This window comes from Grampus griseus (genome assembly GCF_964374135.1).
Source record: "Grampus griseus genome assembly, chromosome: 10".
Taxonomy (NCBI): Eukaryota; Metazoa; Chordata; class Mammalia; order Artiodactyla; family Delphinidae; genus Grampus; species Grampus griseus.
The window spans coordinates 40,161,559-40,183,605 of record NC_139004.1 but is presented as its reverse complement, the minus strand read 5'-3'; the positions used below and the strand labels follow the sequence as shown (position 1 = coordinate 40,183,605).

Genomic DNA, 22,047 nt, shown 5'->3' with positions numbered 1-22,047 from the left:
GCCTGCTGAGGCGGGAGGCCGGTGCGCCGCGCCCGCTTCCGCCCCACCCACTGCGCGCGCTCCGAGCCCCGCCGCGGGAGTTACGGAACCCGCCCTCACGCCTGCGCACTGCTCTCCCCGCGGCCTCCCGCTCTCCTTTCCCCTCCCCCAATCCGGTCGCACCCATGCGCCTGCGCTGTGCACGTTCCCGGGCTGCGGCAGCCATGCTGAACCCGTACGGAGAGGCGAGTGGGGGGGAGAGGGTCGACGATAGCGGGATGGGAAGCCGGGGATATGCAGAAGCAGCGGCATTAGAGTGCTCTGGGTCTGTGGAGAAATGCCTGGGCCATGCGGCCCCCTTGGCCCCTTGAACGACCCCTAGGAACCTACGGAAAACGCCCCCGTGGCGGGGGGGGAGGGAGCGGCTGGCACGTGACCCGGGTCAGCCAATCTGGATGTTGCTGACGTGGCCGCGCGGCCCCGATGCTCTCCCCACCCCCCAGCTCAGTCGGGAAGGGAGGGGCTGGGGGCTACGCCCCCTCCCCCAAAGCAACCTCAGTTTCCGGGGGGGTGACACCCCGGATTACATCCTCCCCCCGCACCAAGACAAGGGGAACATTGGAGCCCCCCTGGAAGGTTCCAGGATCCAGGTGAGACGGGGCCTTTGGCGGGCGGGGGCGTTGTCAGTCATTTAAGTGCCTAACCAATGGTGGGGAGTCCGGGAGGGAGATTCTTGGGGTGCAGAGAAGAATCCTGAGGGTGGGAGGATTTGTCCTTCAAACAGTTTACAGCCAATGGGAGTGTGTAGGGGGGCGAGCAGGAGAGGGCCCCTCGGGTGGGGGAGGGGAATGGCCAACCTCTGTCTCAATACCAATTGGAGGGCAAAGGGGCGTGGGGGCGGTGTTCCCCCCCATTCCATTCGTCCCCTGGGGGTACAGGAGCTTGGAGCCAGGTGAGAAGGGATCCTTTTGGCGTTTGGAGGGTGGGGTGACCTAGTGGGCTGAGGAGTGGGAGTGGTGACTGTAGTTCTTACTCGTAGATGGGAATGCTGAGAGTTGGCAACCCGGGTTGTAAACTGAGATTGTTCCCAGGCGCCCACTCCCTTTCTCCGCAGAGACTAAGGAGCATTTCTGTGCTTCCTTTGTATCAGTGGTAGGAAGCTGGCAGTCGCCACATGGCACGGTGGAGGTTACACTTCGACTCGCTTATCGAATTTGTGTGCATTCACGTGGACATGACCTGCGGAGCCTTCCGAACAAAACCTTCTTTGCCGCGGCGGGGGTCTTAGCTGAGCATGTGTCTACCCCAGGCTGGGGAGGGCTTGCAGGCTGGAAGCTTGAGGTCCTCTTGGGAGCAGAAACCGGCCCAACCGGCGTCTTGGGAGGGGTTGGAAATCGTGGCCTGAGACAGGAGAGAGTGAGTCTCAGGACCTGGAACGATTTCACAGCTCCCAAGGTTTCGGGTTTCTCCTGGGTGGCGTCTTTTGCCTCCTTCATCCCCTCCCCCATTCCTGAACAGTTCTTTCCTTGTGTATTGCGGGGGAGGGAACGGAAAGGAGGGAAGAGTTACTTTTCCAAATTACTGAGTAGCAGTAGCCTCCCCTGTGACTCATGTAGGGGAAGGGAGAACTGGGAGGGAGCGGAGAGCAGTGATTTTCCGGAATGCAGGGAAATAAGCCAGAGTACTGTCTGGCTGTCCTTTTCCTTTCTAATAAGGCCCTGTATACTCTCGACCTCCTAAATTTTCTTCCCTGGCCGGCCCCTTGATGGGCCTGTGTGCAGACTTGCAAGGCCCCGGGTGGAGAAAGGCAGATTGGGGAGGTTGGGCCATTAGGGGGAGGGGAATGGGGGAGGGGAGAAGGCCTTTGCAAAGTTGCTGTGTCATTGCTCTCTTTGCTGCAGCCACCCGGGCGGGCCCGCGTGTACTTTTGGGGCCGAGGTCTGATCGGAGGTGGGTGGGGGGGAGGAGAGAGACTGCTTTCCCCGTGCCCACTACCCCTCCTCCGCAGGGTTTGCCGGACTCGGGTGGTCGAGAATTGATGGCCATTTTAGACACAGTAAGCGAGGTTAGGGTTCCAGGGCCGCTACGGAGGGAGGGTGACCTAGTTGGAGTTCAAGGACCTAGGCCCTCACGAAGCCCTGGGTTTGCGGGGGGAGGGGGCTCTTATATTCCTTAACTTACCTTAATTTCCTTATTCAGATATACATAGTCTGTTTTCTTCCTTGGTAGCCAGAAGAGGGGACGTGGAGGAGGGGAAGGCCCCCCACTAAAGCCCAGGTGGGGGAAATTCTTTCACTCTCCGGTAAGGGGGCGGGGGAGCCCCAGAGGTGGCTTTAGAGATCTTGACCTTGTGCTTTGCCTCTATTCACACTTAGTCTGTAACCCTAATCAGATTACTGTACTAGATTGTGGGAAAAATGTAAGTTGAGTGGGTTGGGGGGAGGGGGAGAAATTGAGTTCCCAAAATGGCTCCTGCCCCTCCTCGGAGGCGGACGGCCCGGGGGGAGGGGGGAGGGGAGAGGAGGGGGAGGGCTAGTCTGAGCCGCAGCCGCCGCCTCCTCCGCTCGCCCTCCTCCCTGGCGCTGACCGATGGACCAGCCGCTCCGTGGGGAGGACTCCGAACCCTGGTGGGGGGGATGGGGGGGTCCTTCCGCCCCCGCGACGCCAGGACCCTTAGAGGGTGTGGGCCTGCCTTCGGGGTGAGGGGAGGGCGGGGAGCGTGGGGAAAGGTCTGAGCTCGCCAGGAGGGGGAGGGCGTTCACCCTGATTCGCCCCTCGCGGGACTTGTTTTTTCCGCTCTGAGCCAGACACCGGAATGAAGTTTGGGGAGGAGGTGGGTTTCATTTTAAAGGGTATATGGGTGCGTTTGGAGATTTTGCTCCCAGTTAAGGGTTGCCGAGGTTTTGTCGAGCAGGCAGATATTTGTATTGGTACCTGAAGGTATGAGTGGGAGGGATTGGAGAGGTGCTTGGGGTGCAAGTGTTTGGAACGTATTCTGTTTGGTTGCCTTGTTGGTGAAAAGCCTTTAAGAGTTCACAGATGGTAGATTCTGGGGAGAGTTTTGCCTTTGTCTTTCGATTGTTTGGCTTGGGGAAGAAAAGGGAGGATTTTAATTATCAATTCTGTATTTTTGATTGCGGAGAACGGGAACGTTCGGTTCCTTGCTGCGTTTGGGAGCCCTTAGCTGTTTGCCAGTGCCAGGCCGCGGCTTCTAAGATGGCGTCTCCTTCCTCATTTCAGATTCTTCACTGCGGCGGCCTCCTCACTGCCGAGAACAACAAGCCGCGGGCGTCCTGTGACCACACCCCGGCGGGCCCAGGCTGACTACGCCCACGCGGCCGCCTCCAGTCCTGCCAGTCTGGCCAATGGAGGAGCTACAAACGGCACGACCTGCCCGAGCTTGGCAGTCACCAGTCGCACTGGGCTTGGACGCCTGGGAAGACTTCGTTGGAAGGGGAGGCGGGGAGAGGGTGCTGCACCCCTGCCAACCTCGCTCTTTCCCTGGAGTTGCCGAACCACAGCGCAGCCAATTGGCTCGGAGATGTGGCGGGTTGCCGCTTCCCTGTGGGTCTATGCGGCATTCTTCTGCCTGGTGACTAACGCGTTGGAAATGAGGCTTATGACGTCATCGCATCCGCCGACCAATAGAAAACGCTCCCGCGGAGAGGTGTTCCTCCCCCTTCGACTGCGCTTCTTCACGCGCGTGAGCGAGCGCGCGCGCGCGGAGGGGGTGGGGGAAGTCGCGAGCGCGGTGGCGCGCATGAGCGGCGAAGCTCCGCCCCCCTGCCTATATATAAAGGGCTGGCGCGGGGCTCGGCGGCGCCATTTCGCGCTGGAGTGGAGCAGCCTCTAGAACGAGCTGGAGGATTCTGCCTACCTATACAGAGCCTTCGAGTCGTCCGGGGCCGCCATTACAATCCACGTCCATCCGCTTGGAAATGGCCTTCGTCTCGGCCTATGACCGGTCCCGGCGGACAGTACAGACCCCATAGAAGCCCCCGAAGCTCCCCTTTTTCGAGCCCCGCCCAGTCCTCGGAGTCTGTCCACCCCCTCTACTCCGCCCTCAAGAGGATTTCAAAGATGGAGGCGGCGGCTCCCTAAACCACTTTTCGTGTTCATCCGCCTCCATCCGAGATCGAAACGGGACCTCGTCCGCGCCGGACGGTCCTGGCAGGAAGAGGGGATCCTTGCAGACCAACAGCGGGCAATATTGACGACGGTGTCTGGGATCGGGGACTGTCCTGGGGTTTGAAGAGTCCGTCCCCCTTCGCTCGCCCGCCTCAGCTGGGGCCGCCGCCATTTTCTCGCTGTCCGCCTCCTGCGGAGCGCGCCAAGCTGCCGGGAGTTCTCCGAGAAACAGCGGAGGAAACTGCATTCGTGCCGGCCCGGCGGGGGGGGTTGTTGCCTGGAGGGCCGAGGGCAGCGGCCCCCGACCCCCCTTCACTTCCCGGGTTATGCTGGACTGGAAGGTAAGGGGAACCGAGGCCACCCGGACTTTCCGCGGCTGAGGGCAGCGCCGGTTCCCCGTGGTCAAGATGCTGCAAAACGTGACTCCCCACAACAAGTACGTCCCCGCGAACGGCGTGTGGGAAGGGGACGTTTGCGAGTTGCAGCGCGCGGGTGTGGGGCGTCGGATTCGGAGGGAGTGCGGGACCGAGTGGGGCGCGTTGTTGTTCCGTGGCGCAACTGTTGGCTCGCCGGGCTCGCGCAGGGGGTTGAGCGGCGGTTTGGGACTGAGGCAGTGGCCCAGATCCTGAATATGGAGGGAGCACAGGTTGTCAGTTTATATGTTGTTTCTTCCTCTGTGGTTAGATCTTACCCGAGTCGGGCAGAGGGAGGTGGCGGCAGAATGTAATGGGGAAGGACGCTGGTTGGGGAGCAGGTCCTGCGGGTCGTGGGTTTGGTGTCTAGCGACGGTTTGTCAGGCCTTTTGGGGGAGTGGGTTCGTGGCCGTATCTTGTGCTTTACAGGGTTGCCATGGTGATAGAGCTCAAGGACTGGAAACGGAGATTTCCTGAGTAGGGTAGAAGGTAGAAAGATCACTCTTTCCTAATGGTTGGGGTAGGTCATTAAGCTCCTGCTAGTCTTTCGTTGACTGGTGCGGTTTTGTGTTGAGAGTTGTGTGTCTTGTTGCAGAGGATTGGGTTTTTTTGCTGTGTTTTTTTTTTTTTGTTTTTGTGAAACAATTGGGAGTTTCATTCAGGGTAGGAGGGTGGAGCTAAGGATTCTCTAGTCCAGCTCTGCGGATGTAAACAATGAGATTTCGGTATAACGTCTTTAGTCTTGGGCCTTGGGAAGCACCTGGTCTCGAGGAGCACCAGAGAGAATGTAAACTTGGTGCATTATTGGCGTTTGATCTTCAGAGTTGATGCTGCAGTGGGAACTGTTAACGGCATCGCAGTTTTTGTTAGGGGTTCCAGGGGAGGTCTGTATCACTTTTATGAGGGAACTTGCTGACCTTGACTGTTCGGACAGCTCTATTTTTTGAGTTCTTCAGAGGGAGGAGACGAATTTGTGAATAATTTCTGGAGGCTGGTAGCTTGGGGTATTCCAGGCTGTGAAGTGTGACAAATGCTCCCTTGTCTGATTTTTTTCTTTTTTTGAGTTGATAGGGTTTTCCGTTAGATGTCTGATCTGTTTGGAGTTAACTATCCAGAGCTTGTGGAGGATGCAGATTCCCTCTGCACAGGTGGATTCTTAAGTGTCTGTTTAATTAGCATTTTATGAAATTTTTCTATTTTGTTTCCTTTTCACCCACTTCTCTCAGGCTCAACCACCATGGCAACCACCAAGTCCCTAGTGAGGAGGAAGCTTGGGGCTTGAGTTTCTCGGCTCCACCCATTTTGCTTAAGTCCCATCCCAATAAGGCTGTGATTCTCAAATGGCTGTGCCTTGTGAGAAATTACCTTGGGCTTTTTCACTTTAAATTTTAAAAACAGATGAAAGAGTCCATCAGACTTGAGAATTCAGAATGTAGGACTAAGAACAGAAGAGGTGGTAGGAAGTAGAAGAACAAAAGCTCCGTGGATTGTTTGGATACTGGTTTCATTTTCATAATCTTGACCACCTTTCACTAGATTCCAAGCCTGGATTTATTGAGGGTACGTAGTGTAAATTAGTGTAAATTGTACTCTCTCAAGTTCCACAAGATTATCACATATGGTTTTGTTCCTTGTCTTCACAGGCTCCCTGGGGAGGGGAATGCAGGGTTACTGGGGCTGGGCCCAGAGGCAGCAGCGCCTGGGAAAAGGATTCGAAAGCCCTCCCTGTTATATGAGGGATTCGAGAGCCCCACAATGGCTTCAGTGCCGGCTTTGCAACTAACCCCTGCCAACCCACCACCCCCGGAGGTGTCCAATCCCAAAAAGCCAGGACGGGTTACCAACCAGTTGCAATACCTGCACAAGGTGGTGATGAAGGCTCTGTGGAAACATCAGTTTGCATGGCCCTTCCGGCAGCCTGTGGATGCTGTCAAACTGGGTCTGCCGGTGAGTAGAGAGATTGGAGTGGGGAGCTATGGAAATGAACAAGAATGTGTGTGCGTGGAGGTGGGCTGTCTAGTGTAGCTGCTGCGGCCCCTAGGAGTTCCCATTTCTACCCTGTAGGGCAGATAGCCACCAGATTTCTGGATTCTTGGTCCTTTGTGTTTGATCCAACCGCTTGCTATCTTAGCATCTCTCATTGTGCCCTCCATGTGTCCTTCCTTAACTTTTGTGCCCTGGCTCCATTTTACAGATTCCCACCCCAGGTTGGGAGAGGACCACGGTGGCCAAAATTCTTAGCTTCTTCCTCTCCCTCATGCAGCCCATGGATAGCCAGCCCCAGAGGTAATGTCACAGGATGGGAAGCTTTTCCAGAGTGGGTGGGAGGTGGGTGGTTAGAGAAAGGCAGTAGGGGCCTCCCTATGGGTGATAAGAATCCTGTTCCATTTTTTTCCTATCCCATAGATTTAATCGGGGCCGCAGTTTAGGAGACTTTGTATTCTTGACGCATAGGGGGTGTGTATGTGCGTGTGTGTTGGGGTCGGTAGTTTGCTTAGGAGAACAGGCGTGTTTATCTTTTTGTAGCTCTGACCTACCATTTCTTTTTTTAGGATTATCACAAAATTATAAAGCAGCCTATGGATATGGGTACTATTAAGAGGAGACTTGAAAACAACTACTACTGGGCTGCCTCAGAGTGTATGCAGGATTTTAATACCATGTTCACCAACTGTTATATCTACAACAAGGTGAGTGTTTTTGTGTTGTTAGTAGTTGGGGAGAGACAGTGCATTTTTTATCACTACTTTATCAATGAAAGGTTTAAGTGTTTTACTGTAGGTGTTCTCAGTAGTCAGGATCCTAGAAAGTCTGAGTTCCAAAAGGTACCACTAAAAGCAGTGATGTGGTTTCAGAGATCCAGAGTTAAGAGATGTTTAAATAGAACACTTTTTATTCTTGTGGATAGTGGCCCTGTTTTTCAGAGAAATCTCCAGAGATCTGAGTAGAGCAGGAACTATTTTTTTTTTTAGTCAGCTCTCATTCTTCTACTTCTGAACTTTATTTCTTTGTTGCATCTTGAGGGGCAGAGTTGGAAGAGAAAAGGGAATTTAATGGCCCAATACAGGTGATTTTCAGTACTTGATGGTGAAGTTGTGTAAGGGGGGTGGTGGTGATGCCTGGGGCTAGGAATTCCTCAGAGAAAAATGGTTTTGCTTGTCTTTTGCTGGCATTTGAACTTTTTCTTTGTGTTTCCTGTAGCCTACTGATGATATTGTCCTGATGGCACAAACGCTGGAAAAGATCTTTCTACAGAAGGTGGCATCAATGCCACAAGAGGAACAAGAGCTTGTGGTGACTATCCCTAAGAACAGCCACAAGAAAGGGGCCAAATTGGCAGGTAGGAAGAGAAGGAGTTTTGCCAATGAAGACCGAAAGATGGGAAAGATAATCAGACTAAACTTTTTTTCTCTCCCCCCACCCCAGCACTCCAGGGCAGTATCACCAGTGCCCATCAGGTGCCTGCTGTCTCTTCTGTGTCTCACACAGCCCTGTATACTCCACCACCTGAGATACCTACCACTGTCCTCAACATTCCCCACCCATCGGTCATCTCTTCGCCCCTTCTCAAGTCCTTGCACTCCGCTGGACCCCCGCTCCTTGCTGTCTCTGCAGCTCCCCCAGCCCAGCCCCTTGCCAAGGTATACATCTGTGGATATCTTTGGGACAATGAGGATGGAAAGGTCTTGAATGGAGTGGACCCAGGGTAAAAGGCTCCTGTCTTGTTTTTCTCTGCAGAAAAAAGGGGTAAAGCGGAAAGCAGATACTACCACCCCTACACCTACAGCTATCCTGGCTCCTGGCTCCCCAGCTAGCCCTCCCGGGGGTCTTGAGCCTAAGGCAGCACGGCTTCCCCCTATGCGTAGAGAGAGTGGCCGCCCTATCAAGCCCCCACGCAAAGACTTGCCTGACTCTCAGCAACAGCACCAAAGCTCCAAGAAAGGAAAGCTGTCGGAACAGTTAAAACACTGCAATGGCATTTTGAAGGAATTACTCTCTAAGAAGCATGCTGCCTATGCCTGGCCTTTCTATAAACCAGTGGACGCTTCTGCTCTTGGCCTGCATGACTACCATGACATCATTAAGCACCCCATGGACCTCAGCACTGTCAAGGTACCCACTGCATGGGGCAGATGGGATACTCAGGCAGTGATTGGAGCCTAGGGATCAATAAAACAGTCACTTTTTCCGGGCACACAGCAGTCTCGGCATTTTATTTTTACAAAATAGTAACGGGGTAGAAGGTCAGGTACTTGTTAGGAGTCCATATTTTCTGGAGTTCGAGACAGTGTGGTGGGTTTTGTGTTCAGAGCATCGCTCTTCATCTACAATTAGGTCCTACCTATTGGGAATGTTGGGTTAGGATAGGAAAGTTAAGGGATGGCTGCGTAGTCAGAGGCCACCCACCCTCTCTTTTCACTTAGAAATGATTTTTTTTCCTAGACATAGGTATTTCTTCAACCCACCCAAATTCCTTTGACTTCAAACTTGAGCCCCAGGGCATAGATCCTTAAGGCTACCCCTGCCCCGCCCCGGTACTCTCCAGAGGGCTAGCCTTGCGGTGTCTGGAGCTGGCAGGGAAAGGTGAGTCTTCCTGCCTGTGCAGCTTCTGATGCTGCCTCCTTCTGCAGCGGAAGATGGAGAATCGTGATTACCGGGATGCACAGGAGTTTGCTGCTGACGTGCGGCTTATGTTCTCCAACTGCTATAAGTACAATCCCCCAGACCATGATGTCGTGGCCATGGCACGAAAGTTACAGGTGAGTGTCAAGGTCGGAGTTGGAAGAATAAATGGGTCTGGGGAGAGAAATTTTGCTGTCTGTGGTGCACAACCTCAACATGGGGCTCTCCCAGTCTCTACAGTTGTAAATTGGAGCTGCCATATGGCTGGGTATGATCAGGGCATATCCACTAGCATGGTTTTGAGTCTGCTGTCTCTTTCTAGGATGTATTTGAGTTCCGTTATGCCAAGATGCCAGATGAACCACTGGAACCAGGGCCTTTACCAGTCTCTACTGCCTTGCCCCCTGGCTTGGCCAAATCATCTTCAGAGTCCTCCAGCGAGGAAAGTAGCAGTGAGAGCTCTTCTGAGGAGGAGGAGGAGGAAGATGAGGAGGATGAAGAGGAGGAAGAAGAGAGTGAAAGCTCTGACTCTGAGGAAGAAAGGGCTCATCGCTTGGCTGAACTACAGGAACAGGTATTATTTTAATTTGTCACTGTTCAGTTTACTGGGTGAGGTTTGTGCGCTGTCTTGGCCCTAAATTTTTTTTGTTTCAGTCTTTATTGCTTTACCGATGTATTTTTTCTATTTCACATGATTCTTTTTCCTCTTTAGCTTCGAGCAGTACATGAACAACTGGCTGCCCTGTCCCAAGGCCCGATATCCAAGCCCAAGCGAAAGAGAGAAAAAAAAGAGAAAAAGAAGAAACGGAAGGCAGAGAAGCATCGAGGCCGAGCTGGGGTTGAGGAAGATGACAAAGGGCCTCGGGCACCTCGCCCATCTCAGCCCAAGAAGTCCAAGAAAGCGAGTGGCAGTGGGGCTGGCAGCGCTGCTACCCTAGGCCCTCCTGGCTTTGGACCTTCTGGAGGAAGTAGCACCAAGTGAGTACTATCTAACATGGAAGCAGAGACAGCTCAGTTATGTCTCTAATCTCTCCGGGGAGGATGATTTCTCCCACTCCTTGCAAAGGTTTCTCTAAATCAGGGTCCAGCGAATTTTTTCTGCAAGTGGCCAGGTGATGAAGTAGACTTTTGAAGACTGTAGTCTCTCAAAGCTGCTTGACTCTGACAGTGTAGTCTGCCTACCCCTTCTCTAAACCAGTGAATCTGTGGTTTTTTGTGTTTTCTTCTGTGGTCGGGGGTGGGTTAGTGCTTTAGGGAGCAAAAAAAAAGTGGACCTGTGCCAGCGTACTTATATTTAGTTCTCAAAGTCCGAGATTAATAAAAGTGTTTGACATGTATAGAAGCTCTGCTCCCCTGATACAGTGTCTAGTAGCCCACTCTTTTGCCTTAATGGAAAACAGTTTTTCAGGCATGAAATCCAGGTCACTGGGTTGAATAGTGAGAATATCCCACAATTGACAATTTTCTTTTGCCCGTAGACTCCCCAAAAAGGCCACAAAGACAGCCCCACCTGCCCTGCCTGCAGGCTATGATTCAGAGGAAGAGGAAGAAAGCAGGCCCATGAGTTACGACGAGAAGCGGCAGTTGAGCCTGGACATCAACAAGTTGCCCGGGGAGAAACTGGGTCGAGTTGTACACATAATTCAAGCCAGGGAGCCCTCTTTACGTGACTCAAACCCAGAAGAAATTGAGATTGATTTTGAAACGCTCAAGCCATCCACACTTAGAGAGCTTGAACGCTATGTCCTTTCCTGCCTACGAAAGAAACCTCGGAAGCCCTATAGTGAGTATGAAATGAGGCCCACCAGTTAACTCAGCAAATCCTTGCGAAGTTCTGAGGAGGATTTGTTGCATCTAGAGGGGCAGAGTTAACTCAGTTAACTCAGCAAATCCTCACGAAGTTCTGAGGACAGTGAGAGAAGGATAGTTAGGCATATGCTTGATGGACTTGAGATCATCAGCTCCTGGGATGATAAGGGTTGGATTAGTTGCTTCCCAATGTTCAAGAAAGGAATTTGGCAACAATAGGGGACAGAGAAACTAGGGTGCTTCTGGCTATCTTAATCCTGGTATATTTGTTTTTCTAGCTATTAAGAAACCTGTGGGAAAGACAAAGGAGGAACTGGCTTTGGAGAAGAAGCGGGAACTAGAAAAGCGGTTACAAGATGTTAGTGGGCAGCTCAATTCTACCAAAAAGCCCCCCAAGAAAGGTGAGTGTTCAGTAAGCCACTGTGAATTCACTACACCCTGCCCTCTTGACTCTTGAAAAATGGAAATCAGACTGAAATAATCTTTAAACTTCAACTTTGTTCTGCAGCGAGTGAAAAAACAGAGACGTCATCGGCACAGCAGGTAGCAGTGTCCCGCCTCAGTGCTTCCAGCTCCAGCTCGGATTCCAGCTCCTCTTCTTCATCTTCCTCTTCTTCAGACACCAGTGATTCAGACTCAGGCTAAGGGGCCAGGCCAGATGGGGCAGGAGGCTCCGCAGGACCGGACCCCTAGACCACCCTGCCCCACCCCTACTCTCCCTTTGCTGTGACACTTCCTCATCTCACCCCCTCCCCCCACTGTAGGAGAGCTGGCTCTGCAGGGGGGAGGAATGCAGGGACAATTACTGAAGGAGGGACATAAATGGACAAAATACAACTGCGTTCCCAGCCCCATGGAGAGTGACCTCTTAGGCATAGAGCCCCTATTCAAAATGACTGTGGTGGGGCAGGGGTAAAGGGTGGGAATGGGCAAAGGCCCTGATACAGGGTTACCTGAGGCCGTAGCTGCCCTGTTCACTTGTAAGGGCCCTGTTTTGAGGTTGTTTGTTCTAATTTATTTTAAGCTAGGTAAGGCCGAGGCAGGGTGGGGCCGTGGTCCCCTCAGCCTCCATGGGGAGGGAGGAAGACGTTCTTTTTTTACGTTGACTTTTTTTTTCTACTCTGTTTTCCCTTTTCCTTCTGCTCCATTTGGGGCCCCTGGGGGTTTCAGTCATCTCCCCATTTGGTCCCCTGGATTGTCTTTTCTTTGTCTGTTGATTCTAACTTGTAAATAAAGAAAATATTATTCAAGTTTTGAGTTTATTACTTTAATGACATTTTTTTCTAGTGCTTCAAAATGAATGTGATACAATTGAAATTTTGAAGAAAGTACTCTGAGGTGAGGAAAAAGGACCATCCTGTTTTAAATAAACCAGTAGGCTGTTGCTGTAGTGATAGAAGTGCATCTTCCGTTTGTAAAGTGAATCCCCCAAAATAACCTTAAAGTTTGCAATTTGCTCTGGTTTTAGATGAAGAAAACAAAATTCTCTGGCTCATTCATATCTTAACCAAGTTTCAAACTCAAGATTTGGAATAGGCTCAAGTTTTCCTCTGGTGCTGGATATGTGGGTTGTTTCTTGGACACTTAGCAAGATGTGAAAGGGATGGGAGGTAGCCAACAGTAGGTACTTCTTGCATTGGGCATCTGCCTTAAAAAGGCAGTTGTGTCTACTTTTATAATTTGCTGCTTTGGCCTCAAGTTGCACATGTACATAGCTTTGCAAAGTTGGTTAATACAATGCCAGTTCAGAGAATTCCAGTGATCCTTACCAAAATGAAATCACAAGAACTCATTTCCAGGGCTTCCCTGGTGGTGCAGTGGTTGAGGGTCCGTCTGCCGATGCAGGGGACACAGGTTCCTGCCCCGGTCTGGGAAGATCCCACGTACCGCGGAGCGGCTGGACCCGTGAGCCATGGCCTGTGAGCCTGTGCGTCCAGAGCCTGTGATCCGCAGCGGGAGAGGCCACAACAGTGAGAGGCCCGCGTACCACACACAAAAAAAAAATTTCCAGAAGTCCAACCTCTTGTCGTGCTGTATAGACAGAAGGACTCTATAGTTGAGAAGTATGAGATGTCTGGTTTCTGGAATTTGGGGGGCTTTACACCCTACAAAAGGGGACGGTTTAAAATAATGTGCTGTAGTAGAAAACCTGAATTTTTAAATGGAAGGCTGGGAATGTAAACCTAATGGTTTATTCTGCTGTAACGTTGCTGGAAACAGGTGGAAAGTGGAATATGGTGGAGATGGTAGTGATGATTTTGGAGGTAGCAATAAATTGGGCTCTAGCAGTGACTCTCAACCCTTGTTGCATACTTGGACTCCAGAGCTGCTAAAAACTTGTAACGGGTTTCTGTCTGAATCCTTTTTTTTTGGCCATACCCCGCGACTTGTGTGATCTTAGTTTCCCAACCAGGGCTTGAACCCAGACCTTCAGTGGAAGTGCAGAGTCCTAACCACTGGACTACCAGGGAATTCCCTGAATTCTTAAGTTGAGGCCCAGGCAAGGCAAAAGCTCAGAGATGGTAATACCCAAGCAGGGCTGGGAATCACTTGTTACCATTTTGCAAGGCTCTTAGTTTTTTAAAGGGGAGGAGCCCCCTGATTGGGCTTTTCAGCCCACTTAATTGTACATCTCAGTGAGTGAACTCTTCAACTCCCTTTGAGCTCTGTTCATCTAGAGAAAAGTGATGGAAAGGATTTGGAAAGTTCAGTAGTACTTAAGAGTTGTGGGTGTGGGATAGGATTTATTTAAGTCCAAAGGGATAAATGCTGATTTCAAATAGATGTGTGTCAATCTAACACTATATCTCATTTAAATGGGCATTTAAGGTGTGAGATTAGTTTGGGGAGGAGACCAGGCATACAATCTTGGAAGACTGTCTGTGGCTGCATCCCCTTCTGTTCACGTCATTTAAGTATTTTAAAATTGTGGTTTGGGAAAATAAAGACTTCAACTCTCAGAAGATGAGTTTCTGACATTGTACCTGTGGAGGCAATTTAATATTCCCTATAGACTGAATCCAGAACAGTCTAAGTGCTATAAAAGTAGGTGGCCTGGCTTATTCCCTTGACTGCAGAGCAGGCTGAGACTGGGCAAGAGTGGCTCTGGACCTGGTTTACACCTCCCTCTTTACCACCTCACTAGACAGCTTACAAACGTTCATGGATTTCCTGATGGTAAGTCTGTTGGTGAAGAGTCCTTTCCCTGGTTCCTGACCCTTGAGGTTGCCATTCAGCCCTTTGATTTACCTTTTCCCTTAGTCGAATTTACTGGTCAAAACCTTAGCTGTATCCCATCCTCTCCTTGAGGCATTGTAATAGTTTCAGGAGTCTGATCCCCATTTTGGTTTGAATTATTGTCTTCCAAAGTAACAAGCACAGTCCCCAGCTCAACCAGAAGGAACAATTATGGAATCCTACCGTGGGCAGTATTACCTCCCATGCTCTTTCCAGCTCTTGTAAGCATGGGTTCCACTGTCTCTTTTTTTTTTTTTTTTTGCTACCTCTTGCCGTTTGCTCCCCTTTAATGTTTCCATAGTAATCATTAATTCAGAGTTCCTTTGATTGTCTTATTTTTCAATAAACACCATTAATCTAGACGTTGTCAAACTGCTCAGTCAGGAGGTGTGGCAGTGAAGATAAAGGCAAGGCCCTTGCCTTGTCTTTGAATCTTGCTTTATCAGTGCAGTTAGCTCGTGGTGCAGTTACTGGGCTGATTTGCTCTAAGATGAAGGCATGACAGTCTTCCAGATGATTCTTTCTAATTGCACCCAAATGTGTGCACCCCAGTCCAAGCCCTGCCAGCCTTGCTCTTGGATTCTCTCAGCACTATCCTGACTGAAAAGCCCTGCTTCCCTGAGGGGCTCCCAGGACAAGAATCAAACAAAGCTGGTTGGAGTTACTCTCTGAGGCTTGCCAAGAATAACACAGGGGAGGACTCGCTGATCAATGAGAAAAGGACTCCCAGAGAGCCAGGAAGGGGACTGGGAATGGTAGATGGAACTGATATATGATGATTCCATGATCTCCGTCTTTGCTTCTTTCCCCTTTCCTGGATCGTCACCCTAGTTCAAGCTCTGCAGAATCCCACTAGCAGGTCTTGCTGTCCCCATAGTTTACATTCTGGGAGCAGGAAAAGGGGTGACATTAGACAGCAGATCACAGTTTTTAATAAAATTATAAGTTTTAGCAGTGCAATATGCAAAGATCTGTAAAGAATTTAAGAGGGTTCTGATCTGAGAGATTTCTGAGAACTGTTCAGATATATCTGGGAAGGATGAGTAGTGTTTGTGTCAGGGAGGGCGGGAGTGAGCACTGCCAGCAGAAGAAAGTGATGATAGTTCCCTGGTGGTCTAGTGGTTAGGATTCCGGCCTTCCACTGCCGTGGCCTGGTTCAATAACTGGTCAGGGAACTGAGATCCTGCAAGCCATGCAGCATGACTCAAAAAAAAGAAAGGCGCGGCGAACGGCGGCCCGAGAGTAGCGCCCGCGCTGCGGCCCGCGGAACGCACCGCGACCGCCCGGGCCGGCCCCGAGGAGCGCCCGCCGCCGCCCCGGCCGTCGCGCGCGGACCGAGGAGATGTGGGACATGAGGATTTGGGATATGAATTCATTTGAAAAACCACTTTGGGATTATGAACGTGATTTCTGATGAAACTGGATTGGAATAATTTTCATGATCTTTGTATATTTATATATATATTTTTAATTTTGCATTTGACTTAAAGTGCCATGAGAAAATTTGCATATTGCAAGGTGGTCCTAGCCACCTCCTTGATTTGGGTACTCTTGGATATGTTCCTGCTGCTTTACTTCAGTGAATGCAACAAATGTGATGAAAAAAAAGAGAGAGGACTTCCTGCTGGGGATGTTCTAGAGCCAGTACAAAAGGCTCATGAAGGTCCTGGAGAAATGGGGAAACCAGTCGTCATTCCTAAAGAGGGTCAAGAAAAGATGAAAGAGATGTTTAAAATCAATCAGTTCAATTTAATGCCAAGTGAGACGATTGCACTCAACAGATCTTTACCAGATGTTAGGTTAGAAGGGTGTAAAACAAAGGTGTATGCAGATAATCTTCCTACCACAAGTGTGGTGATTGTTTTCCATAATGAGGCTTGGAGCACACTTCTGCGAACTGTCCATAGTGTCATTAATCGCTCACCAAGACACATGCTAGAAGAAATTGTTCTAATAGATGATGCCAGTGAAAGAGACTTTTTTTTTTTTTTTTTTTTTTTTTTGCGGTACGCGGGCCTCTCACTGTTGTGGCCTCTCCCGTTGTGGAGCACAGGCTCCGGACGCGCAGTCTCAGCAGCCATGGCTCACGGGCCCAGCCGCTCCGCGGCATGTGGGATCTTCCCAGACTGGGGCACGAACCCGTGTCCCCTGCATCGGCAGGCGGACTCTCAACCACTGCGCCACCAGGGAAGCCCGAAAGAGACTTTTTGAAAAGCCCTCTAGAGAGTTATGTGAAAAAATTAAAAGTACCAGTTCACGTAATTCGAATGGAGCAACGTTCTGGATTGATCAGAGCTAGGTTAAAAGGAGCTGCAGTGCGTAAAGGCCAAGTGATCACCTTTTTAGATGCTCACTGTGAATGTACAGTGGGGTGGCTGGAGCCTCTCTTAGCCAGGATCAAACATGACAGGAAGACAGTGGTCTGTCCTATCATTGATGTGATCAGTGATGATACTTTTGAGTACATGGCAGGACCTATGGTGGATTCAACTGGAAGCTCAACTTTCGCTGGTATCCTGTTCCCCAAAGAGAAATGGACAGAAGGAAAGGTGATCGAACTCTTCCTGTGAGAATACCTACAATGGCAGGAGGCCTTTTTTCAATAGACAGAGATTACTTTCAGGAAATTGGAACATATGATGCTGGAATGGATATTTGGGGAGGAGAAAACCTAGAAATTTCCTTTAGGATTTGGCAGTGTGGAGGAACTTTGGAGATTGTTACTTGCTCACATGTTGGACATGTGTTTCGGAAAGCTACACCCTACACGTTTCCAGGAGGCACAGGGCAGATTATCAATAAAAATAACAGACGACTTGCAGAAGGGTGGTTGGATGAATTCAAGAATTTCTTCTATATAATTTCTCAAGGTGTTACAAAGGTAGATTATGGAGATATATCATCAAGACTTGGTCTAAGACACAAACTCCAATGCAGACCTTTCTCTTGGTACCTAGAGAATATTTATCCCGATTCTCAGATTCCACGTCACTATTTCTCTTTGGGAGAGATACGAAATGTGGAAACAAATCAGTGTCTAGATAACATGGCTAGAAAAGAGAATGAAAAAGTTGGAATTTTTAGCTGTCACGGTATGGGAGGTAATCAGGTTTTCTCTTACACTGCCAACAAAGAAATTAGAACAGATGACCTTTGCTTGGATGTCTCCAAACTTAATGGCCCAGTCACAATGCTCACATGCCACCACCTAAAAGGCAACCAACTTTGGGAGTATGATCCGGTGAAACTAACCCTGCAGCATGTGAACAGTAATCAGTGCCTGGAGAAAGCCACAGAAGAGGACAGCCAGGTGCCCAGCATTAGAGACTGCAATGGAAGCCGGTCCCAGCAGCAGTGGCTTCTTTGAAATGTAACCCTTCCAGAAATATTCTGAGACCAAATTTACAAAAAAAGAAAAAAATAAGGATTGACTGGGCTACCTCAGCATACATTTCTGCCACATTCTTAAGTAGCAAAAAAGGAAAAGTGCTTTCCTCCTGCAGGATGTAAGGTTTATCAGCCATTAAAACTTAAACTGCTCTCTCTGTCACTAGCTGTGAACCGGCCTTCCTGTCCAAGGACGTGAAACTACATAGTAGCGAGATTGTGCACACTGATGTTTACAAGATTAAGAGTCTTTCATCAAGAATCATTGTAAAGAATATTCAGACTGAAACAATCTACGAAATGTGCTTTCCAGAGAGCAGCACCTTTTATGGTTTGCTTGCACATCAGTCATTTCTGCTGAATGTGCTGTTATAATGAAGAGATGTCCAAGATTTTTTTTTCTGATTACAACTGGTAGCCAGTATATTAAATATTGATATAAAAATAAATGAAAAAGAACTGGAACCAGATTCAGAATCATGAAAACATTTTTACAACAATTTAAAAAACTATATTAAACAGGGTTTAAAGGAAATTAAAACAGAACTATGAGAAGTACAATTTGTTATAGTATAGTATCAAATTTCTATATAGATTTTATACCTCAGTGGGGGAAAATAACTGATTCCAATGACATTTCATTCTGTTTCATCTGTGATAGTCATAGATGCTTTTTTTTTCCTTGGGGTGCTGAAATTGAGCTGAAAAAGTGGCTCCTTGAACGTAGTTTTAATTGCTTTCTACAGTTGTTTTTTAAATTTGGTTTGTGGGCTGTTGGAATTGTAATTTTTAATTGCCTTCAAAAAATGGAGATTTAAAATAATGTCTGGTTTCACTGAACAAGTTTGATATCTCAGTTGCTCTTGGGTCAGCTGGCTTATAGACTTTCTCTCACACACAAATTTCTTATTAGATTTTCAACTTCCTAACTCGATTCAACTGATTATGTTTAATACCCAAGATTCATACTACTGTACTACAGATTGGTTTTCACAGCGATAAATCTTCTGTTCTTTGTTTATGATTCCACTCAATAGACGGCCTGCAGAAGTGAGTTATTATTTGGGTATTTGGAGATGATACGTTTGACGGTTTTTTGGAAAAAACTTTTTTCACTCCATACTCAGATGTGCTTCATTGTCAAGTGCATATTTAGATTAGGTTCTTGAATTGTAATGTTGATCTGCTGCTTTTTTTTTTTAAATAAAATTTGACTGAAAATGAAAAAAAAAGAAAAAAAAAACAGTGATGGTAACTGTCTGAGAGCAGGTGGTGCTGAAGCAGCAGAAAAGGATGCGTGCTTCCAGATAAAGCCAGAAAGTTGGGAAAAGCTAGATCAAGGAGATCACTTAGGCCACAGTAAGAATTTGAATTTTCATCCTGAAGACTTTTAATAATAGCTCTCATCTATTGAGCACTTACTGTATACCAAGCAGTGTACTAAAAACAAACTGTAAACTCATTTGGTCCTCATTATGGTCCTTTGAGGTAAGTCTTTTTTTCTTCTAATTATTTATTTTTATTTTTGGCTGCATTGGGTCTTCGTTGCTGCACACAGGCTTTCTCTAGTTGCAGTGAGCGGGGGCTACTCTTCATTGCGGTGGGCCGGCTTCTCATTGCGGTGGCTTCTCTTGTACGGAGCACCAGCTCTAGGTGGGCGGGCTTAGTTGCTTCACTGCATGTGGGATCTTCCTGGACCAGGGATCAAACCCGTGTCCCCTGCATTGGCAAGCGGATTCTTAACCACTGTGCCACCAGGAAAGTCCCTGAGGTAATTATCTCCATGTAACAGGTGAAGACCTGAGGCAGAGAGTGAAGGAATTTGCCCAAAATCGCAACACAGCCAGTGAGTGCTGGAACTGGGATTTGAACCCAGCAATCTGGCTCCAGGAACTGCTACACTAAGAATTCCAGTACTGTGGTCTGGTGGGAAGCTAGGAGACATACCTACTTGGAAGAAATTGCAGTGGGAAGAGTCATACTGGGTTAGCGGGGCATTGAGAATGAATGCAGAGTGACACTTTAGAAAGCATCGGCGGTGGTGGGTCCCAGCAAGTGAGCATAGTGGTTTGGAATGGAACTATGAAAAGTTCCATAATGAAAAGACGTGGGTAGATTTGAAAACTATGTAGGAAATAAAATAGATGGGACTATTCTCTGAAAGTTCTTATTTTATCTTCACATACCAAAGGAAGAGCAGAGGGGTGGGTGGGTGTGTGTGTGTGTGTGTGTGTGTGTGTGTGTGTGTGTGTGTGTGTGTGTGTGTGTGTGTGTGTGTGTGTATCCCTCAGAGCTTTCCAGTAGTGGAAATTTGATGGTTCCTTGACTAAAGGAATGCCACCTTGCTGACTGTCAGGTTTAAATGTAGCCGCCGCGAGGCTCGCCTAAGGGGCAGGAGTGCTAAGGCCCGTGTTAATCGCCACGGAGGGTCTTTGGCGCCACCTGGTGAGCATATTACCAATGACATCCTCCTGAATCTCCGTTCTAGATATTTTTGTGCCCACCCTCCCATCTTTTGTTTTTCATTTTTTTGCCTGCGCTGTGGGGCTTGTGGGATCTTAGTTCCCCTACGAGGGATTGAACCCGAGCCCTCGGCAGTGAAAGCGCGGAGTCCTAATCTCTGGACCACAAGGGAATTGCCTCCATCCTCTGACGTTTAGGTCTTTCTTGCCTTCTTACCTCCAGCTTCAGCTCTTGAAACATGAGCCTTCACTTTTCTGACCCAGAGACCATTATCTCCCTTTACCTCTGAAGCATCCCAGGTTCTTTGATACCCCAGTTCCTAGCGCTCATCCTCTGTAGACAGCCCCTCTTGGTCGGCTTCTCTGGAGTCCCTGCCTCAGCCTTCCATGAGATGTTGTCTGTCATGTTACCGTCCTTGCCCTCTTCTCCTTATTTGCACAGTATTTCTAAGCAATTTCATCCATTCCTCTGGAGGCAACTCCCACTCATAAAATCTATCTCTTGTCTAGACCTTGCTCCAGAGTTCCAAATCTGTTTTTCAGGGACCTCATAGCAATGTCCCATAGGCCCCTGGCACTCAATGCATACCCAGAAAAGATCCTGTCTTTTCCCCCAAACATTTCCCTCTGTGAGTTATCCGTTTATGTAACAAGCATTCGTACAGAACTCATTAATGTGCCAGACATTTAGAATGCCTTTAAAATTAAGTCCTCATAGGGAATTCCCTGACGGTCCAGTGGTTAGGACTCCACGCTTTCACCGCCTTGGGCCCGGGTTCAATCCCTGGTCGCGGAACTAAGATCCCGCAAGCTGTGCTGCACAGCCGAAAAAAAAAAAGTAAGTCCTCATAATAATCCTGCGAAGTAGATACCCATCACCGTTTCACAAATGAGAAAACTGAGGCTCAGAACCATTCTGTTCTACAGCGGATAAGTAGCAGAACCAGTATTGCTGAGGTATCATTACCTTCCCTGGTGACCTGCCTGCTGGTCTCACCCTTGCTCTCCGCTTCTCTGCTCAGCCATTGAGCCCTCCTGAGCCTTCTTCTTCTCTCCTTTCAGTGCCCCCACCACCCCGGCTGGACTGTCACAACTCTCTTCTTCCTAGTCTTTTTTTTTTTTTTTTTTTTTTTGCCGCAGCACATGGCATGTGGGATCTTAGTTCCTCCAGCAGGGATCAACCCACACCGAGTCCTAACCACTGGACCGCTGGGGAATTCCCCTCTTTCTAGTCTTCTAGCCACAGTCCCATTTCCATGGACTCCATCCCCCACACTGTTGCTGCCAGAGAGATCATTTAGAAAAGAAATCTGGTCATGTTGCTTATTACCTTTAAGGATTAAACTCCTTTGCAAGGCCTCTCTCTAGCCCTTGTCATCTCTATAAGGTATATATCTCTATATATATCTCTATAAGGTTATATAGTTGCACCCTTCCTTGAACCCTGTGCTCAACTCGGAGCTGAAGAGAGGCCTTCCCGGATTCTCCCATACTGTTTATTGCCACTGGACCTTGGCACGTGCTGTTCTCTCTGCCTGAAATATGCTCTTTCCCCCATCAGCAAATCCTACACAATCTCCTACATAGTGTTAACTCCACTATGAAGACTTTTTTTTTCTTAATTAATTAATTTATTTTTGCCTGCGTTGGGTCTTCGTTGCTGCCCGTAGGCTTTCTCTAGTTGCTGCGAGCGGGGGCTATTCTTCTTTGCGGTGCGCGGGCTTCTCATTGCGATGGCGGAGCACGGGCTCTAGGCGCATGGGCTCTAGGTGCACGGGCTTCAGTAGTTCTGGCTCGTGGGCTCTAGAGCCCAGGCTCAGTAGTTGTGGCGCACGGGCTTAATTGCTCCACGGCATGTGGGATCTTCCCGAACCAGGGCTCAAACCAGTGTCCCCTTCATTAGCAGGCAGATTCTTAACCACTGCACCACCAGGGAAGTCCTATCATGGGCACTTTTCATAGTGACCTCTTTAGTCCACAGAACATCCCTATCGCATATGTATTGTTCC

General features: G+C 49.1%; 2 protein-coding genes across 6 annotated transcripts; both read left to right on the top strand.

The window, feature by feature from the left end:
* The first annotated feature begins 482 nt into the window (after positions 1-482).
* BRD2 (bromodomain containing 2) lies at positions 483-12,202 on the top strand. Of its 5 annotated transcripts, none has more exons than XM_082664471.1 (13): positions 483-629; positions 3,220-4,543; positions 6,164-6,467; positions 7,073-7,210; positions 7,722-7,860; positions 7,947-8,161; positions 8,259-8,633; positions 9,152-9,280; positions 9,466-9,717; positions 9,856-10,121; positions 10,622-10,926; positions 11,231-11,353; positions 11,461-12,202. In XM_082664471.1, exons 2-13 carry the CDS (start codon positions 4,515-4,517, stop codon positions 11,595-11,597), a joined length of 2,412 nt encoding a protein of 803 aa, XP_082520597.1. In that variant the 5' UTR covers positions 483-629; positions 3,220-4,514; the 3' UTR covers positions 11,598-12,202. The 5 variants fall into 5 exon arrangements, with proteins under 5 accessions (XP_082520597.1, XP_082520599.1, XP_082520598.1 ...); XM_082664473.1 differs by lacking the exon at positions 483-629 and adding an exon at positions 2,019-2,035; XM_082664472.1 differs by lacking the exon at positions 483-629 and adding an exon at positions 2,555-2,606.
* Positions 12,203-15,683: 3,481 nt separating this feature from the next.
* On the top strand, positions 15,684-17,628 carry LOC309828872 (polypeptide N-acetylgalactosaminyltransferase 1-like; the record flags this gene model as incomplete). The annotated part of the gene is given in 3 exon segments (XM_082664478.1): positions 15,684-16,155; positions 16,377-16,661; positions 16,664-17,628. Coding segments are annotated over 3 exon segments (1,650 nt in total). The 3' UTR covers positions 17,557-17,628.
* Positions 17,629-22,047: the final 4,419 nt, after the last annotated feature.

Excerpts from the sequence above, each read along its gene's own strand:
- BRD2 (XM_082664471.1), top strand. The coding sequence starts at position 4,515 with ATGCTGCAAAACGTGACTCCCCACAACAA. Across the intron at positions 6,468-7,072 it reads CTGTCAAACTGGGTCTGCCG|GATTATCACAAAATTATAAA; the intron begins GTGAGTAGAGAG and ends TTCTTTTTTTAG. Across the intron at positions 8,634-9,151 it reads TGGACCTCAGCACTGTCAAG|CGGAAGATGGAGAATCGTGA; the intron begins GTACCCACTGCA and ends CTCCTTCTGCAG.